Source organism: Apteryx rowi, unplaced genomic scaffold (genome assembly GCF_003343035.1).
Source record: "Apteryx rowi isolate R43461 unplaced genomic scaffold, aptRow1 scaffold_18, whole genome shotgun sequence".
Lineage (NCBI taxonomy): Eukaryota > Metazoa > Chordata > Aves > Apterygiformes > Apterygidae > Apteryx > Apteryx rowi.
Window position 1 is genome coordinate 3,140,372 of NW_020448085.1, and position 19,376 is coordinate 3,159,747.

A 19,376-nucleotide genomic window follows, 5' to 3' on the forward strand; every position below is an offset into this window, starting at 1 on the left:
TACCAGATACAGTTTAAAATGGAAAGTGAATATTTTAAACATCTCCAATTCTCCTGAATAAATATCTTCCCTTAAAAATATTTCATATTTAATACTTTCCATGCAGTAATACTTTTCAATTAGGTAATAAGCATTTCAAGATATGATAACTAGAAACACAAATACTGGTGAGAGAAGACAGACTTTACTTATTGAACGCTCTGTGTATAAAAGATTAAAAGGAAGGGGGAAATCATCAGATTTTAATGAGCACCATCCTCATTTTATTTGAACAAAATTTCACATAGTTTGAAAGTATTAACAATTTTAAAGACTCACTTTAGAATATCTGCATAGTTTGGTATCTGAGTGGTATCTCATATGTAATTAAGTTTTTTGATAAGGGATATGAACTATTGTTTGAAATAAAGGGTGGGACTGGCCAATTTTGATTCACTTTTTTCTTCAGCACATAAGCAAGCAAAATTATTATAAAATTCTTTAACAAAAGATTCCAATAAAAAATCATAAAACTGATAACCTCTCCAGGCCCATCTGCATTTGAATTACGGAAAGGCTGCAACTGCAAGCTAATGCTTAAGAATCAGTATAGATTTTGATAGGGTTTTAATTTCCCCTTCAGCTTTCTAGCTACATAAGCAGTYACTACCCAGACGTATACACGTGTTAGGTTTCTGATTTAGAACCATCTTTGTAGAGGAGTAATGCAGAAGCAATGAGTGCAGACCCGTTTACACAAGCTTAGCATTTTCTACAGGATAGCACTCACCCAGTATTTCCTTCAAGTAAATGTTACCCCCTCAACCTTCATAAAGACAAAGTGACCTTGACTTTAATAACCAGTTCTCCAAATATGGAAGTTCTTCCTCATTCTAAATCCAATATATTTCTGACTGTTTCTATTTTGGCAAAGAAGGTTCAACCCTGCACAGGACATACTGAAAATATATATGGATTGGCTTCACGATAAAGAATCAATTAATAACGATCCAAGCCAGGCAGTAGCAAAATGCAATTTCCCCCCTAGTTTCCAAAGAAACCAACAAACAGATGCATTGGATCTAAAAATCTATGTCCCTATACAATTTTTTCCAAACTCAACTATCTATTACCAATGTTGCATGGGGAGCAATGTCAACTTTCATTTCCTTTTCATATTTCTAACAAACTCCTATGCAGTGATTTTCTCTCTTAAGTCTAAGACATCTTTCAAATCTATTGGAAACAAGAAAAGGCACATTACCATTGTTTTTCCTGTACTGTTATCAGATTACTCTGCAAAAAATTATTTGTGGGTTATAGAATTAATCAGAATTTGTTAACATTTTGTTTCATATTGTGCTTTCTGTTTTCAACAGTAAATAATGATCATGACCCGTGGCTTCCTGCTCAAAATACTATTTTGCTTGTTTAAAAGCAAGTGCTTCTGCAATTTAAAAATAAAAAGAAAATACGTGAGAGGGAGAGAAACACCCAACTTTTTTTTTCTAACTGCTTAATTTTAGGCACACTGCCTTCCATTGTAAGGTTGCATACTATAACGCTAATTCCTCTACTAATTCCAGAGGGAAGTGATCTGTAACCCAGCAGATACACATTTTGCCTTGCTTTATTAAATGGAAAGCAAAAGAAGTCAGATCAGTTTATACTTAAAATACGCTGAAAAGTTGATGGCAACATGCTACAGGAACTGAGTTCTACCTTCTGGTATTCCCAGTGGTCAAAACAAAAAGTCAGTTCTCTCATCTGTGCTAATGTCTCTTTGGCTTTAGGAGAATCAGCATCATCTGTGACATTTAGGCTTTTTGTGGGGGTGCGTACTGAGTTTACAAAAATAACATCAGTGCTACTCTTGAGGGTCTCACTCCACAAACAGTCCAGCAACCACTTTTGATTTCTACCAATTGGAAAATCACAGTGTTTGATGTGGTGCTACTTTTATGATCAATAAATCATCATTTTGTAGGGAAAAATGCTACTGCTAAATTGATCTTTTTCATTCATTTTGTCTTTTTGTTAATTGTCCTCTAAGCTTTGCTTCTAGCCTAACATCACAATATATTTTTCACTACAAAATGCTTTAGTTTTTAATTAAAAAAGAAAGATTTTAATTCATGATTGGACTATTTATTTCTTAAATAATAAAACCATTATTGCTACTGTTTCTCTGTTTCTTGCTTTCATCTTCAGAACAGGGACTGCATCATGAAGCACTGCGGTTTCTTAGCTTAGTTGTTCGATCCTCTGAATGACTACTTGAAAGCAAATTAAAACATATGTGGTCTAGATTCATTATGAATCTTACTCACTTGTCATACTCATGAATAAATTCACTCTTTCAACATCTACCTAAAAGATCACATCTGCAATTTTATAATTGACTGGAATGAATACAGCAGAGATGCATCTTTTTGTCATATGGGTTTCTGTAAAAATATATTAAAATGTTAAAAGTGCAGATCATTTTTAATTATATGAAAGATTAACTATCAGCTCTTGTAGTTCAACTCTACCCTAATCACCCAAGAACACTTAGAAAGAAAGGCTTAAACCGCTCCTTGCAGCTATTTTGCATGGTATCTTACTTTACAGCATATAAAAAGCATGCCATAGTCTACTGATGCCGAGTAGACTGACCTACTCTGCACTGGACTGTTAAATATTGTGAACAGAAACTAAAAATACAATGGGATTAGGAAAAAGCTATAAACCCTGACACTGACTGGCAGTTTTTCAAAATTATGGCTCGCTATTTACAGAATGCAGGAAACCCACAGCCTTCTACCAGCGTTGTATAATGGATACAATACAAACGAGAAGGATTTGGGTGCCATTATGCAAACTGTGTTTGAGCAAACACGAAACCTGTTTCACACTTGAACATCTGGGACTCACTGCGTGGCTCCCGGTAACCAACGAGACAGCAMAAGAAGAGGCAATGAATCCCAGATGTTAGACACAGGTCATGGGCCATAGAGCTGGCAGATTGCAGTGAGGGGGAAGTAAAAGGATMTTTTAAGCGTATTGGAATGAGAGGGAGGAAAGTTTTGATTTGGATAAGCTGACAGCCATGTCTCACCTGCCTAAACGGTCACTAGGGATAATGTTAAGATCCACCAGACACTGAAGTTTTTGTTAAAGTTATTACTTTTGCATCAAAACCATTTAACTGTTTAACAGAGGTATTTATTTGCATTGAAACATTCAAGTCAAGTGAGTAGTACCCAATGTTCAGGGTCAGCTCTCATATTTGATAATCTTCAAGGAGGGAGCTGGACCATGAAACCTTTCTGCTCTAATCCTGTTACTGGACAGAACGGGGCAAGTACAGTAACCTTAATTTCTCATGTCCCCCTTTTCTCTAGGCTTTAGCAATATGACTGTGAACTGCTGCTACAGTAAGAAACTGATATTGTTTTGCCTCTGCCTACTCTGCATGGATGTGTTTTGAATATAATTCACACAATGAGATGGACAGTTATATGCGAATCAATACTGTATCACTGAAAATACYACAGAAGCATGTGCTGGAAATTGCAGAAATCTAAACACTTAGTTACAATATTAATGGCAGCCAGAAAGTAGGTAATCGTGACCCCACCACTACTTCAATTGTCTGCACATTCAATACACAGAGATGAACAAGGCCCATAACCCGAGAGCTGAGCACCTTCAAGAATGCTCATGTATCCAGTACATTTCAGTTACATAATTAATACGCCAGAAATACTACACTACAAGAAGATTCCTAACTAACAGAATACTTGGCTTCTGTTGGTATGTGTAGAAGAACTTTATCTAAAAAGAAATAGACTGAGGCTATCTGTGGGAAGTATTTCCAGAAGTTAAGGTTATCCTAATAAGCATTTAATGAGCAGGTCAGAATAGGGATGGAGGCATAGGACAGGAGAAAAGTAGTGAGTAACACAAATTTTGTAAGAACTTTGTTCAATAAGAACGGGTCAGGATACAGCCTACCCCATAACGGCATTCTGAACAAGTCCCCACATTCATTACTTAAGGATTTAAAACAACTGGTATTAGTGAGGGGTCTTATGGAAAGCGCTGTGCAAGAAGGATGTATCAGTATTCAACATCAGTGTGCATTTCATTCCCGGTGAGTAGTTTCTACACAACAGATAACTGACAGTCTAAAGAAAAAGCTTTCGATAGTCTCAGTTTTTTTTCTCCCAAGCCCTAAATAGATCACACAGCAAAATTCTGAACTGACAGTTCAGAGATGCTACAAAGATGTTTTTTTTTTCTTTTCTTTCTGACACTAATATTTTTAATACAATATTAAACTAAGAAAATATCAAATGGAGCATTTCAAAACCATCAAATATCTTAGGAAAACAAGTCTCTAACTTCTAACACACTCTACTGTTAATTTGATACTATGTAGCAATCGGAGAAAAAATACCCAAGAAAGCTGAAGAGGTAAGGCCTTGTGTCTGAATTATTATTCTATTTTAGAGTAGAGTTTGTAGCAGTCAGGCAGAACACACTTGGCCTTATCTGCATCTTCAAGAATAAAAGATTATGTTAAACTGATATTAAAGATACAAGAATTATATTTCGAGGAGGTATAAGCAAGGATGCAAGGGATTAATGAAAAGATATCTTAAAAAAAGAATACTAATTGTAGTCCTCAAAAGGATGGGCAGGTATTGTTTTCTTTTGTATTAATTTATTATTAAGAAATATACATATGTTTTTTCCAAGATCTTATACTACCTATCCGTCTCGATACGATCGATCTCACTGACCCCTCACAAGCATTCTGGTGTCTTTGTTATTCTGCATCCAGCAATCTCGTGTAATTCACTCACTTGCTGAAGCTGCTCTTGACACCACAGGGTACGAAATAACAGAGAAAACATTATCTCTGGAACAAGAGAAGACTGCCTGGTGCTGTGAATACTCCTATGAACAGCAAAATCGGCTTTGCCCTTTCGAAAGTCAGATCAGCAGCTTGATTGATTACCCGCCTCCCCCCTTTTCTTTTGGTCTTTTAAGAGTTCAAGAATTGGCCAGAAAAATCAATATAACTCATGTACAAGCCCCTCCAAAAGCAGAAGAAATGTGATTTTAGGTTGGGAAATCATTTACCAGTATCTGCTGGGTGAATCTTTGAAGTACCAGACAAAATGCAGGAAGCTCTGCTGAAAATACACTCATTAACATTTTGGAGCTAGAAAGGGAATAAATAAAGTCATGTTCTGCATATATCCTATACACAAAGAAAGAGAAAAGCTGATCAAGTGGTCTGACACTGCACTGTGACATATTTCAATCATTTACAGGGAGTCTTCAGCAAAGAACACAAACAGGAAAATTCTTCCTAATGAATAACCTTGCCTTTTAGCCAAAAAGATCCCCAGATGCCCTCTGTAAGATTTACAAATGAAAAGTAATTGTGTTTCTCAGCTCCCTGAAACTCAAAACATTCTCCCTGTATACAAATCTCTATAAAGCAGATGATATACTCAGGATGGAATATTATATCACACTCAGCTATGATAAAGTAAGAGGTTGCATATGTTAGTTCTGGATACCTTAGTGCTACAGAAATCGTTTAGAAAATTTACTCATGCCTGAAATACAAAAGTAGCAAATTATGTTTTAGTTACTGGGATAGGAATTAAAAAAGAGTTACAAATTAGAAGCAGATCTTAGCATGAGACCAGAAATAAGAGCTGTTATTGTCACAGCATATAATCTGGGAACTACAGCCAAGAGATTTTATTCAGAGTTTAGGAGAAGAGAGGAAAGACGACACATTTACAAAAAAAAATCACAAGCATCCCAGCCACAAATGTAGTTGACAAAGACACAAAGCTTCATCTTTCCAGCAAGATTTTTCCAATTGCTTATTTAGAGGGTACTTACATCTTTACTGAAGCATGGTGATGTTGGACTGGATGGCCACCGGTCTAATTGACTAGTACAATTCCTTGGTTTTGGCTATATAATATAATATTATATGATATATGTGAACGCATGTGCTTCTCTACTTATCAGGAGTCTCAGCTACAGGTCTATATAGTACTAGATTATATCTATGATTCCCTATTTATCAGGAACATCAGCTATAACTACAGCTAAGAAATTACTTTGGAATAGTAAGAGAGATCTTTACTCCTACAAGAAGATTAAATCAATGTATGTTAGCTTACATTTGAAACACCAAAATTTTGGAGGAAGTTTCAGGACAATTTATTGTATGCCCAATCTCTAATATTCATTTTGGGCTAAAATTGGATCTACTGCAACCTTGGCTTCTCCCATTCCTAACCCTCCTAGGGTCTCGGCTCAGTTTTCTGGTTCACTTAACAGTAAACTTCTTTTGAGGAAGATATTCCCTCATCAAAGAGGAATAACTATTGTGTGTAAGCACATACAAATATTTAATAAAAACAACAACATTAAATAAATAAATACCATTGTGCAATCAATGTCAAAATTACTGTTCCCAGGTCAAAGAAATATCAAAATGCCACTTATAAGGGAAATTTCTACCTTATGAGTCTCTCTCCACTTGCATGATGGAAATTAAAATGTAAATTACGTGCAGAAAATGACAGGAATTGTTGAGAATCTCTCAGATTAATTCATGTAGTATCTGCTACTGTTCTGTTCTGCTGAAGAGAAGCATTGGGAGGGGGGGAACCATTCTATGATACTCAAAATACAAGTGTGACACCACATACTTAAAAGACTGCATCATAGACATGCTTACCAAGAGACCTGCTACCAAGCGTAAAGACAGTAAGATGACTGTATAATAAAGAATGAGGAAACTGAATTTGCAGATACAGAAACAGCCAATGTTTCTAAAATTTTTGGTCATGTCATTATACATACTACTGAAATGTTTCTAATCATCAGTAATGAAAAGTGGTCATGGCCCAAATATGCTATGCATTTTTCAAAGAAAAAGAAAAAATGCATTCCTCACTCTACAGAGCATGCAATCTAAAACTGTTGTTTTTGCTAGAAAGATTTTTTATACTTTGTAAGGTATGAACTGTTATAGATTAATTTTAAGTTCAAATGCATTGCAGAAGTCTAATATATCTATGTCTTTCTAAATTGCTCTTTGTCAGATACAACGGCTTTCCACTGTCTCCTCCCACACACTTTCCATCTCTCCTGAAAATTGCCTCATCTTTGAATCATTACTGTTGTAATTACAAGAAGAATCAGTAGAAGAAAAAAAATCTTTGACACGAAAAGCATTATCGTGGGACAAAAATATCCTGCTGTGTCCAAAGATAACACAGTACTGCAGTATGAATGTTTCTGTTGATTATTGACTTCATGATAGTGTAAAAATCTAAATCTGTGTACTTGATATGTGGCATTCCTTCCTGTCTAGAAAAAATGTAAACATGCCTAAAAGCTGGAAATGGCATGCTCATGCCTAAACACTTGGGAAAAATGTTGTTTAGTGAAAACAGAAGTATAAACTATCTATCTAGTATTCAGTTAGGAGAGTCTCAGTACTCCAAAGGGAGGAGATTTTAAGCCTTTACCTACATGGCGTAATATTTGCGCTTTTTGGGGGTGTTTCAGAGTGATCCAATATACACATTAACAGGTAATCTTATGTGCTACAAATACAAAATACACACCTTCCTCAGTTGGATAAATGATCCGTTCCACTTTTAAGAGTGGAGTCAGATTCTTAAAGGGATGASAGAACAATTCTTTATATAGGCCATTATAAAATAACATACTTTTTTTACACTCCAAGGGACAAGTTCATAGTATCATTAAAAATCAAACTGGAAGAGACCTTATCTTGTGTGATGATTATGAAGTCTGCTTTTTGCCCCACGGCAGTATCAATTATTTCTATGCTATTCTTCATAGACATATGTTTAAATTGTTGTTAAAAGCTCCACTGATGATGATTCCACAACTTGCCTAGACAATCTATTCCAGTTCATCATTTATTGTTACAATTTTTTCTACTACCTAACCTAAATCTCCCAAACTGTAACTTAAACCCAAACTTCTCATCTTAATCAACCCAGACACAAAGAGTACTTTTTTCCTTTTCCCTACAGCTTTTTATGCATCTGAAGACTTTAGATCATTTCCCACAAGTCTGCCTTTGTGTAGATTAAGGGATTCCAGTTCCTTCAAATCTTTCTTCTTTATTCAAGGCCCTACTTGTTCATGAAAATATTGAATAGAAGGTAGTGGACTAAGGACAGAGCTCCAAATCCTTTGTTTTCTAGGGAACATGTGCTACCGCTTGACATTCTTGGTACAGAGGCCAAGAACTCAGTGGAGGGAAGAGAGGGGCAGATCCTCCTCACCTCTTGAGTTAGATTCTGAAAAATAGCATCACGGCAAGTAAGAACAGTCCTGTAGTGATGCACACATTACCAGTCTTCGGGCTTTGCCTCRTGGGTAGGTATCTGAAGGTTTAGCTTCTATGGCTGTCAAAGGGGGCACAGCTCATTTGCATTAAAAATAAAAAAGAAACAGAAAAGATAAGAATTGTCTTGATCTTAATCTGCAACAGAGCACCTATATTTTCAAATTCCTTGACTACAACCTTTTGCCACTTTCTGCCTGAAAGGAAGAATGCTTAACCTACATCTAATGGAGGAAAAGAGCAGATAAGAGCAAGGCTTCAGGAATATGACAAGCTGTCAGAAAGAAAACCTCATATACTGTCTTTTGGTGAGAGAGCTCACCTTATAAGATACAATATGCRTGTAGTCCTTTTAATTTTAATCCTTAATTTCATAAATATGTAGCATTAAACCCTGGTTGCACCGGTGTCTCAGTGAAATTTTGACAGAGACTTAGTAACATTCGTATTTCATGCTTTAGTGACATGAATTACAGATGGAATTACACTTTTAAAATGGTATTTTGACTGTTTCTTAAGATCTCTCTATATATCACGCTGTCCTTACTCTGCAATCCTGACAGTTCATATGGAGAACACAGTTCTAACTATCATCTAAATATTATTTGCAGTGAATGTAACTGATCTGTTTTAGAACAGCATTCATTAACAACACTTAAAAACTCAGTTGTTTCAAGGAAAAATGAAATCTTCAATCTTAAAATTCTGGCACAAGATTGGTTTAAGATTTAGCAACTGCTATATCTTAGTCTATTGCTTTGTTATTAGTTTTCCAATATTTTTTCCTCATCTAGATTACCCTCTATTATTTAGTTGTAACTTCCTCCATAATTGCAATCACTGAATAGTAATCACTTAATAAACATATCCTGACAGATCTATTTTTGCACAAGATTTATTTTTTTCATCATCACTCTAGTAAGCAATTTTTCTTCTTACCCTAAGTAGCAAAGTGTAATCTAGTGTCTGGTGTAGAGTTCTGCTTTGCTGCCTACAGCATTTAAGTAAGACATGACACCGAATCCTTTCATTTTCTATTATTTGGATATCCATAGATTTATCAAAATCTGCACAAGATGAAATTTGTGCTCATTGATTTATATACATAATTCTATTGCTGCACATAGGTGACAGCAGCTTTGGACAAAGGGCATATTAACAGGGGACTAATAGCAGCATTCCTGGAGACTTTTCAGAGTGCTTTTCCTATAATGCAAGTAATAGGGAAAGAAACAGCACTTCAGCTGAATTTAGCCAGAGAGGATGTAAGCTGAGAAACTCAGCACTGAAATACCAAAGAGTAGTCAACTGGCTATAAAGGAATAATTTTATATTAAATAGAATAAAATATTCCAAATGAACTTGGAATACCTGCAGGTTGCTATATATAATGAATGCTCTTCCACTGCCACATGAATATAGCACATGCAACTGGTAAAGAAACATGCAGAAAAGAAAATTTATTTTGATTTATATAAAAAGCTGTGTTTCCKCAGAAAATAGATTGATTTGTCCTAAGTGGGCTTAGACTGAAATCACTGGAATCAAAGCAAGTTTTTCTGCTGACTTCAAGAGATTTTAGGCTAGGTCTAGCAGTAAATGGATATTCAGAGTAAACAAACTCCTATGGGTTTCCCATTTTTCTGTCTGAAGTCCATATGGAGAATTTCTCAAATGTACTGTGAGGTAAGCCTGGCCATTCACTGCTCCTGAATACACAACACAGGTATTCAAAACTTCAGACTGTGCACAGGGCAGGGGGAGGTGGAACCTCTGCTCGCATGCTATTTTACTCTGGTCTGGCCTGGCTCTATCTCAGGGGAAACAGACCGTGCAGTTTGTCAGGTACCTTCCAAACAGGACTAAGACACGGCTTCGGATAAAAGAGAATAAAAAAGATCAAGGTTTGAGTACACCAGATGTGCATTCATGAATATTAACTTTTTAAGTGGACATTTCTCAGTAAGTAATTCTGATATTAAATGGTCTGCTGAACTTTTATCTGAAAGCTAAACCATGAAGAAAACGCACAAAACTAAAATGAGTTTCCGTACACCTTCATTTTCCAAACTAGTAATTAAAATACCTTGAGCAACTCATCCTTGTTCCGAAGTACCAATCCATTTGTTAAGAACAAATTTTTGTGTGGTAATTTTTAGGATTTTTTTATACAAACACAGATGAAAGTTGGTTTTGTCCTTCTCTTGCAACCTTTCTCTCCTTCTCTCCTTCTCAGCCCCACGTAGCATAAGCCTCTGTGCTAAAACCAGAGCAACAGGACCAAGCCGAGAGCTCCCTCTGAACCGAATCCCCTTTTTGGCATCACTTTTGGTGCTTTTGCAAATGACCTCACAGTCAAGCCCGACGATACGAACACATGAAATGTCTCATTAATACTGCCCAGTCACAGGAATAAGCCTATATTTGTCTACATAGAACATGCAACTTATGACTGCTCAAATTCAAGTGTAGGCTAATTAGTAAGGCAAACCTAAATTTTTTGCCCTAGTCTCATCTCTGCCACAGGCAGACACACATAAAATTTCAAAGAAATCTTTCTAATGCATATATCAAAAAAAAAAAAAAGCTTACACATATTTTATCTACTTCAGGACTATCACCCTTTCTCTCAAGAGAAAAATTGATTATGTACATCAATAATAGCGAAAGTATTTATTTTACAACTCTGAACATTTGGACTAAAAATCTCACTTCAGGGATCACCAGTCCAGCTTGTAATTTTCAGAATTCACTTAAAGAATCAGTACAAGGCATCTTTTTGTGTGCACAGTAATGAAGACTTTAAATATACTGATTTTCTCTAAACATAGGCATATTTCTAAAAGATTATAAAGCAAAACAAATTTTGTGCAAAGCAGCAACTTTTAAAATAAGCAATTACTGCACAATTTAATGCAAAAAGTTTATTTATATACTAGGCATTTTGTAAAGATGGGAAGTACTTAATATTAAAACAAAATGCCTGGATTAATCTAGCAGAGATATGTCGATACGATGGAAGTCAGAAAGCCATCGTGAAAAAACACTCTGCATCTACACTGGTGACAAAGTGTTCCATCACAAAAGCTTCGATTTAAATCATATTAGCACACTGTGTTGGAAGCATGCAGCACCACAACATCAAAGGACAGGCCCTAAAAATATGTATCTTTTTTGTTTTTTAGTAAGGGTATGCTTTTAGTTTCCAACTCATACGTGTATCTGAAAAGGTTTGTATATCCAAGGAGAAATCAGAGGGGAATGAAAAACAGCTTGAGGGATGCAAAAATCTCACCATACTTTTAATTAAAGAAATAACAATTCACTCGTAATAGGACTGTCCCATTAGGGTCCCTGATTGCCATGAAAATCTCAATTCACCTACYGCCTTTTCTTTGTTAAATTTACCACCTCAGGATAATTAAAACAATATGATCTAGGGTTCAGACTCGGTGGGTTTCTTTTAAGGTATACCTCACAGCCCTCCAAAATTCTTCAGAGAAACATACACTTGCCTGAAACTCATATTGTTTCACTTTGCAATTGAATATCCTTGCTCCAGATGATTTTCCTCAGACTTCTCAGAAGAGATACGCCTGCCTAGAAATTCCCACTTAGATTAAAGCACAGAAATTCCCACTGAGATTAAAAAATGTTAAATAACATTTTTTTTCCTTTGTTTTCTGTAACTTTACAAGATAGTCCAAATACACTACCTGACTTGTTGTAGAGACAAAATAAAGAACTTCATTTAGGAACAATTAATTCCTCTTCAAAATAAATTTTCAAGCACTGTAATTGAGAGGATGGAAGATCATTACTTTGTGCAAGTATAACCTTTTTGAACTTCCCAGGCTGACACATCACAGCTGAGATGCAATCGTGTTAGTCACGGCACTCTGCATGAGGCCAGGGCTGTACTGAGCAGCACGCTATTAGGGAAGGGTACAGCAGCATGCTGCAGTACTGACAAGGCCCCCCCATGCTGTGATTGTCTATATGCAAACACCATGCCCACTGTCACAGCACAACACAGGGAAATGCTAGGGAGCTATTTCCGTAACAACAGGAACACTTATTTCTCCGTAACTTGACCCCTGCTCCGTGTGGTGATGGTGGTGATGTGTTTCGGATGTGATATATAATAGCAGCAAAGCACTGATGCATCAGACCAGGAAATTAAAAAAGATGCCATTCACACAAAGGAATGTTTAGTTAAGTTTGACAAGCTTGGCTCAGCTGCTACCTCGATGGACCATTTGTTACATCTTTACTTACTAATGTTCATTTGCTGTGGATTTTTTTTCCTCAAATCAGTTTGTTACTGAGTTTAAATGACTCCCAGAGTTCCTCTGCATTCCACCCTACATATTTTGAGAGCCAGAGACAATGTTTGAAAGCACTAGGGTCCTTAAAGGAACAGCCTATTACAATACACAACAGTAACTATGTTTCTACGATTTATGAAAAGAAAGCAATATGTGCCTGTTTCGGTGCCTGTCGTTTGCCTACCAATGGTGCAGTGCTCCCCATTCCAGCCCTCTCTGCATTCACATTTCCCATCTTTACAAGTTCCGTGCTCCATGCAGCGGGGATGGCACACACGCTGGTCACATGCCACTCCTGTCCAGCCTTCTTCGCAGCGACATGCTCCGCCAATGCACACCCCATGAGTGCCACAGTCTACAGAACACACTTCTAGGAAAAAAGAGTAAGAATTACAGCTAGCGTAGGCAGTGGCAATGGGGAAGAAGTAGCAACCTGTCAAAAAGTGAAAAATAGAGTAGAACGGGCACTCTTTTACTGAAAACTATATGCTGTCAAAAACTGGCATGCTCAAATTCTGGTCAAAACCAGCATTTAACTTTTTGTTAAGAAACAAAACAGTCATTAAAAATCTGTTCACTTATGCTGGACAGCCAGCTGTAGAGCAGTGTCCTCTATCCAGATACAAAAAATGCGCAAGTAGCATGCTCAACATCTGTCAGCACTGCAGAGGGGGAGCCTTTAGTTCTGCTTTACTCAAACCTGAACCCGTGGTGATTTTGATATGGGCATTTGTTTGGTAAGAACGATGCTGAAACTCACCCAAAACTCATTCAGCAGCGAATGGTGATAATTCGGGGTCACTTGTAATCTGGGAGTGACTGGAAAAGCCACCTGCAGGTGAGAGCTTTTGGAAACCTACTGCTACTACAATCAGTTATCCAGTGTCTGAAATGCTTTTACTGCTCTCTGCCAGCTGAAGTTGTAGAAAAGCAAACAGACGGGTCTTTTGCCTCATGCATCAGCAACGAAATTGAAAGTTTAACTCTCACTCATTAATTTCTCCAGCTGTTGCTGATGCATGAAGCAGAAAGAACACATCTCCATATTCATTTGACTGGTGGGGCATTCTGAGTCCACGGAATAATCTTAAGAAATAATGAGTAAGTGTGAAAACTGTAAGTATCATTTTTACATGCCTCCACCCATGGAACTCCATGCTAGTTCCATCTCAAGATTCAACTTACAATATAAATGCAAAAATGTAATTTTCTCCCCAGATAGAATCTTTGTTGTCTTGTCCAAACTGTTTTTTGCCTTAGCTCTTTCTGTTACGATAATCAAGTTTTATGAACATTCACTCAACTGTAGCATTGGAGAGGATGAACTTCATAGCTTATATTTCTGTGTCCGCTTTTCAGTATGTCTCTTGCCCTAAAAGTAATTGTTTGAATTCCTATGAACAACTGAAGAGGGAAAAATACCCTATTTGTGAAAAGCTATTTTTCTGTTTTGTGAAGTTTTTCTCAAATGAATAGCATTTTTACTGTGCAATAAAGCAAAACCAAAAAATATACTTACTTAATTGTACTGTTTTCCATTCCTCAAATGTTGTAAACGTATTTATAGATTATTACTATGGAAGTTTTCATTTAAAGTTGGGAAACAGATATGAAGCAGTTAAGTAACTTTTGCAGWCAAGAGTGTCAGTATCAGAATAAAATACAGACTCCTAACTTACATCCCCCCTACCTGTCAGTCCCAAATTAAGAACATTACAAAATTTAGTATCTAATACATATGCACACGCATAAACACTTCTTCCCACCATAGGGCAAAACAGGACCAATCATCTTCAGATGTTGCAAAGAAAATTTTTTAAATTATCTGCATTTCAAATTTGCCACTGATGCTAACATTTTAACAAAACAGGAATATAACTGCAAAATCAGGAAGAAATAYTTTTCTTACCAACAGAGCAGTCAGGACCCATCCAGTTGGGATCGCAGCTGCAAAGACCCGTGTCCGAGAGGTATGTACCGTGCCCGCTACACTGGTCCGGGCACTGGGCTCTGGGAAGCTCACAATTGATTCCACCCCAGCCTGGGCTGCAGAGACATTCTCCATTCACACAAACACCGTGGTTGGAGCACGTTGGATCTAAGCAATCAACTAAATGAAAAAAACAAAAACAATGCATAGAAAGGTCAGGTCACACAATATGATGTTTGGAAAACATGTAGACATGTGTTCTGCAACGTTTATTTGACTGGGATGAAATAAGGCAAATTGATGTGGTTTTTCTTCAAGTCTCATAAACATTTGCTCTGAGAATGGGAGAGTTATGTTTTGCATTAGTTCGAAATAAAACAGAGTGTGACAGAAAAATGAAATCTTACTGCAGGAATTCTGTAATGAGGAAGTACAAGGGCTTAAGAATAAAAATTAAATATACCACACCTAAGCCTTAATTTGCAGACATTTCTTCTGAAATACATTGAAGTTCTAATGACTCAAAAACTGTAGTTAATAGTAAAATACAAAAAAAAMCCCTGAAGTAATTGCACATTTTTAGAATATTTTTCTTTGCAATATCTTTGTCAATACTGCTATTATTACCATTAAAATGCCGAGTACTCTGAAAATATTAAGTATTATTATATTCACTTTAAGTACCTAGAAATCAAAATATCAGTGGCTTTCAGCTTCATTTAGACTCCTAAATTATTCAGGCACTTCTGAACATTTTATTCATAGTCCATTATTAGTTGAGCAGGGAAACTGAGAGACCTAGGTACCATGTTCTAACTAGCAGACAATTCCATTTTAAGAAATTAAAAAAATAGACATAAATATAGATTTCATCTTTTTTCAATCCAGAAAAAAGAACAGAGAAAGAAAGTGAAAATAATTATGATGGAAAAACATCCGTGAGAGTTCAGTTGCCATTTTGATCCTGATAAAGGAATGTTACAAGCTGTCTTTCAAATAAACTCTATCAGCAACTTTATGGTCTTCAAGATTTTTATCTTWTATCATGAATTTGTGTAAGTGTACTATGCTCTACTGCAAATATCAACATAGAGGCTTTACAAACTGCCTCTTGCTGTGGAATTGAGGGCCAAGGTCAAACTCAAGTCCTAAATAAAATGAATTCATCTCATGACTAGTATATATTAGCTCACAACTGAAGAACTAAGAATGATTGGCATTCACTCTTGTGACTCTAGCAAGATCTGAGTTTATAATGAAAGTGATTTATCTCTCATCTTTTCCAAATCGATCCTTCTAAATTAAGGCAGAGACATTTTCGCTCTACCTTATGTGAACAATACTTGATCTTTCAAATCTCAACTTTTCTATAAACATAAAGTCTTGTCAAACTATTTTATGAAGTTACAGAACATTTAAAGTAAGTGTATAGATTAGATACAACTCAGAGGGTTGAAGCAAGCACATTTAGAGATGCAATAACAGGAGCTATCAAGATAGTTTCGATTTTAATTCAGATTACAGTAGCACAGGAATAAATTACTATAAAATTTCTTACAAGATTTTGATTGTAATGATGGCACTGACTATGTATTTTTTTTCAAATGATTTACTGTTCAGTTAATTGGGCTTGAAAATATGATAATGTAATTTAGTATTTATAGGGAAACCAAGATTGTTTTGTGGTTCAGCTCAGATAGGATTTGATAAATTTATAAATTATTCTAAAATTATCTAGAACTCTTGTCCCATACTGGTGCTTAACAAGATTAGAAACTGTCCAAAGTTTAGAATATGTCTTCTGTGCTATTTCTATTTAATCTGGTAGACAGAGATGTGTGATAAAACAATCTGATTCAATAAAGAAATAAACAGTCGCCACGAACTTAAAAATTTTAAAGAACACAAAGAAAGATTTAGATCTATTTACTTTTACGATGAAGGTTATTTTTTTCCCCTAAATTCTGCCTACTCTATTTTTTAGATGCTGATATTTTAATGGAAAATTTAAACAGGTAATATGTATGTTACTTTGTGTTGTATATTGCAGGACAGCTAACTTTAGGAAATACTGATGAGTCTTGATGTACTGTACATTTTAGAAACGTATCACCTTCCTTATAAAATGGAAGTACCAATAAAAGCAAAAGCATCCCTTTTCCACAGAAATTAACTATCTTTCCTCTACCCGGAATTACAGGATTCATGCAGCTGAGATTTATTACCACGGAATAAGCCTTTCAACTCCTCCAAGCCCATATTCTCCCATTTTATAAAATAACTCAAACTAACCCCTTTTGTCTGTTGTTCTAGAAAAATATACTTTACAGCTATTCTGTTCTTACCATATGGTTAAGTAATAGCTTTCAAACTTCAAATTGAAGAGTGTTCGTACTTTGAACTCAAATCTTGTTCCATTTTAATACATGCTCTTAGGGTTATCATCTTGGGCCAGATCCTCAGCTGCTAAAATTAGCATAACTTCATTACCTGCAGTAGAACTACACTGACTTATGCTGCAAAGGTTCTGGCCCCAAGTCTTTAGAAGGGTTTACAATGGTATTTAATAAGGATTTATAAATGGAGCTTCTGTGGTGTTTAAACAAAGGACAACGTGCCTTAGCAAGTAAGTATGTTAGACTTAGAACTCATAGCCCCTTGGCAGCTCAGATCATTAGAACTCATTTAGTATTGGGCCCTCTGTAGATTTGACAAAAAGGGTACTGAAAGCAATTTATATCCCTAAGGACAAAAAAGGAGGTCAAGGAGTTTTCTGAACAATATGTACTATAAACCCCCAAAGAGCCATGAATTACACTTACGAAGTTAAATGTCATTGAAAAATGACTCGACCATGAAACTGACAAGGAAAACACTGTTAACTTAACCTAATTTGTCAATTTCACTTGTCTCCCCCCAGAGCAGCGGCCTGAAGCCTGGCAAACGCGCCCCTTCGTTCTGTGTGCAAGTCTGTTAATAGAGCAGCAGTGTTTATGCTGCAAAAATTGTGCATCACAAATATCGATTTTGGTGCTACTTTCATTTCAGGTAAATTGTTCGAACAATATGACCGTATTGAATATCAGAAATAAAAAGCTAACTGGAAGAAAAAAAAATGCTGATCCACTCATTCTGATTCAAAACCCTAGTTGAAAAATGGCGCATGAATCAACCTTAGCCATTCTTTTTGGAAGCTAAAATCAATAGAGGAGATTTCATACTTTAATATAAATACAGATATATTTATTTGTATCATTCAACCATTAATTCACTTATAAAGTTTAAATAAGATTAGATGAGTACTTGCAACCAAAGAGACACCAATTTGTATTACACCCTTTCTTTTTCCGTAGCTCTTGAATTAATATGAAAAATATTTACAGAAGGAATGGAATTTTTGAGTAGAAAGGTCATAGTTGCTATTTATTTATTTATTTATTTATGGCCAAATGTTGTATGCCAAAGGTTATGCTAACCTTTCCTGTCATGTTATTGGCCTCTTCCAAGTCTGCAGTTAATACTGCCTGCCTCTGTAATCCATTTATCTTTTAAAAACCTTATCCTTTCAAGGACTGGTGATTAAATAATCTATACCCTTTCCCCTCACATATTAATTCACATCCCCCTCCTCCTCCTCTGTTGTTGACTGACAATGTTTTGTAGCRTTTCCAGCTTTGAGTGGTGTTAACATTAACGCCTCGGCACAAAGACAGATATGTGCTAGCTTGTTCTATAAACTTATCTGGAGTTAGCGGTGTATTTGTTTCACCCACTTTGAATATTCACCTTAGGATGAGCTGAATTAAGCACTACAAGAGCCTATTTCTCTTACAGGAGCGTAAGGGGAGTCATGATGCTTAGCCCAGATACAATGCATGCATTCTAGACAACTGAAAGTTAGGGAGAGAGAATTCCATGCAAGTATTTGGAAATTATAATGCAGGAAGGGAAGGAACTGCTTACCAGGTAAAATTAACAGAATTAAATGAAAGCAAGCCAATTATCAAATTCTCTCTAGTAATACTAACATTTATATCATAACAAAAAACAAAATGGAATTTATATAACTTAACTAGTCTGAGCAAACTTCTGCATTCCTGGGGAACAGACTGGATGAGCGCCCTAAAGACAGTCTTTTCCATCTTTGACTTCCATGAGAATGATAGATATAGCAGGGCATTTCAGGTAAATCTTGAGTATTTCCTATAACATATACTCAAGGTGAACTGAGAACCCTCAGTTCTAAGAACTGAGAAGGACATTATAGAATTTACCTGATACAGCTTAAACTGTAGCCCATGAAAAACAAAAGAAAAACTCTAATGATTGCAATAAGTTTTGGATTAGAGCTTTAATGACCCAAGAGTTGTGAAGCATTCCTGGAAGGAGATGACAGGAGTGAGCTGAACAGATGGCTGCAGTTAGTCTAGCGTTGGCAGTCTCACTAGTGAGGACCTGAGCTATTTTTGCTTTTAGCAAAAGAAGTTCACTAATGCAAGATCGAGTCTTAAAGGGGATGACTCCATGCCCAAACAGTAAATCCCTGCTCTTTTCTGCTCTTTCTTTTGATGGGAGAAACAGCTGTTTTCTGCACAGCAAGATAGATGGATATACACCTGGTGGACAGCTCTGCCTCACATTCAGAACACTCCTTAAGGACTCTTTACTCCTAAAACCATGCAGCTCCAGTCCTATCACCTTAGTACCCAAGTTGCTCCTCCCTTTG

At 36.2% G+C, this 19,376-nt stretch overlaps 1 protein-coding gene across 3 annotated transcripts in view; it reads right to left on the reverse strand.

Moving 5' to 3' along the window:
• TENM2 (teneurin transmembrane protein 2) overlaps window positions 1-19,376 on the reverse strand; it is a 543,159-nt gene that overhangs the window by 70,521 nt on the left and 453,262 nt on the right. For 2 of the 3 annotated variants that reach the window (XM_026061298.1, XM_026061299.1), the window contains 2 exons: window positions 14,630-14,830; window positions 12,878-13,090 (listed from right to left, as the gene is read on the reverse strand). In XM_026061298.1, coding sequence (XP_025917083.1) covers window positions 12,878-13,090; window positions 14,630-14,830 — 414 coding nt within the window. The remainder of the gene's footprint in view (window positions 1-12,877; window positions 13,091-14,629; window positions 14,831-19,376) is intronic. The other variant, XM_026061300.1, reaches the window with a different exon arrangement.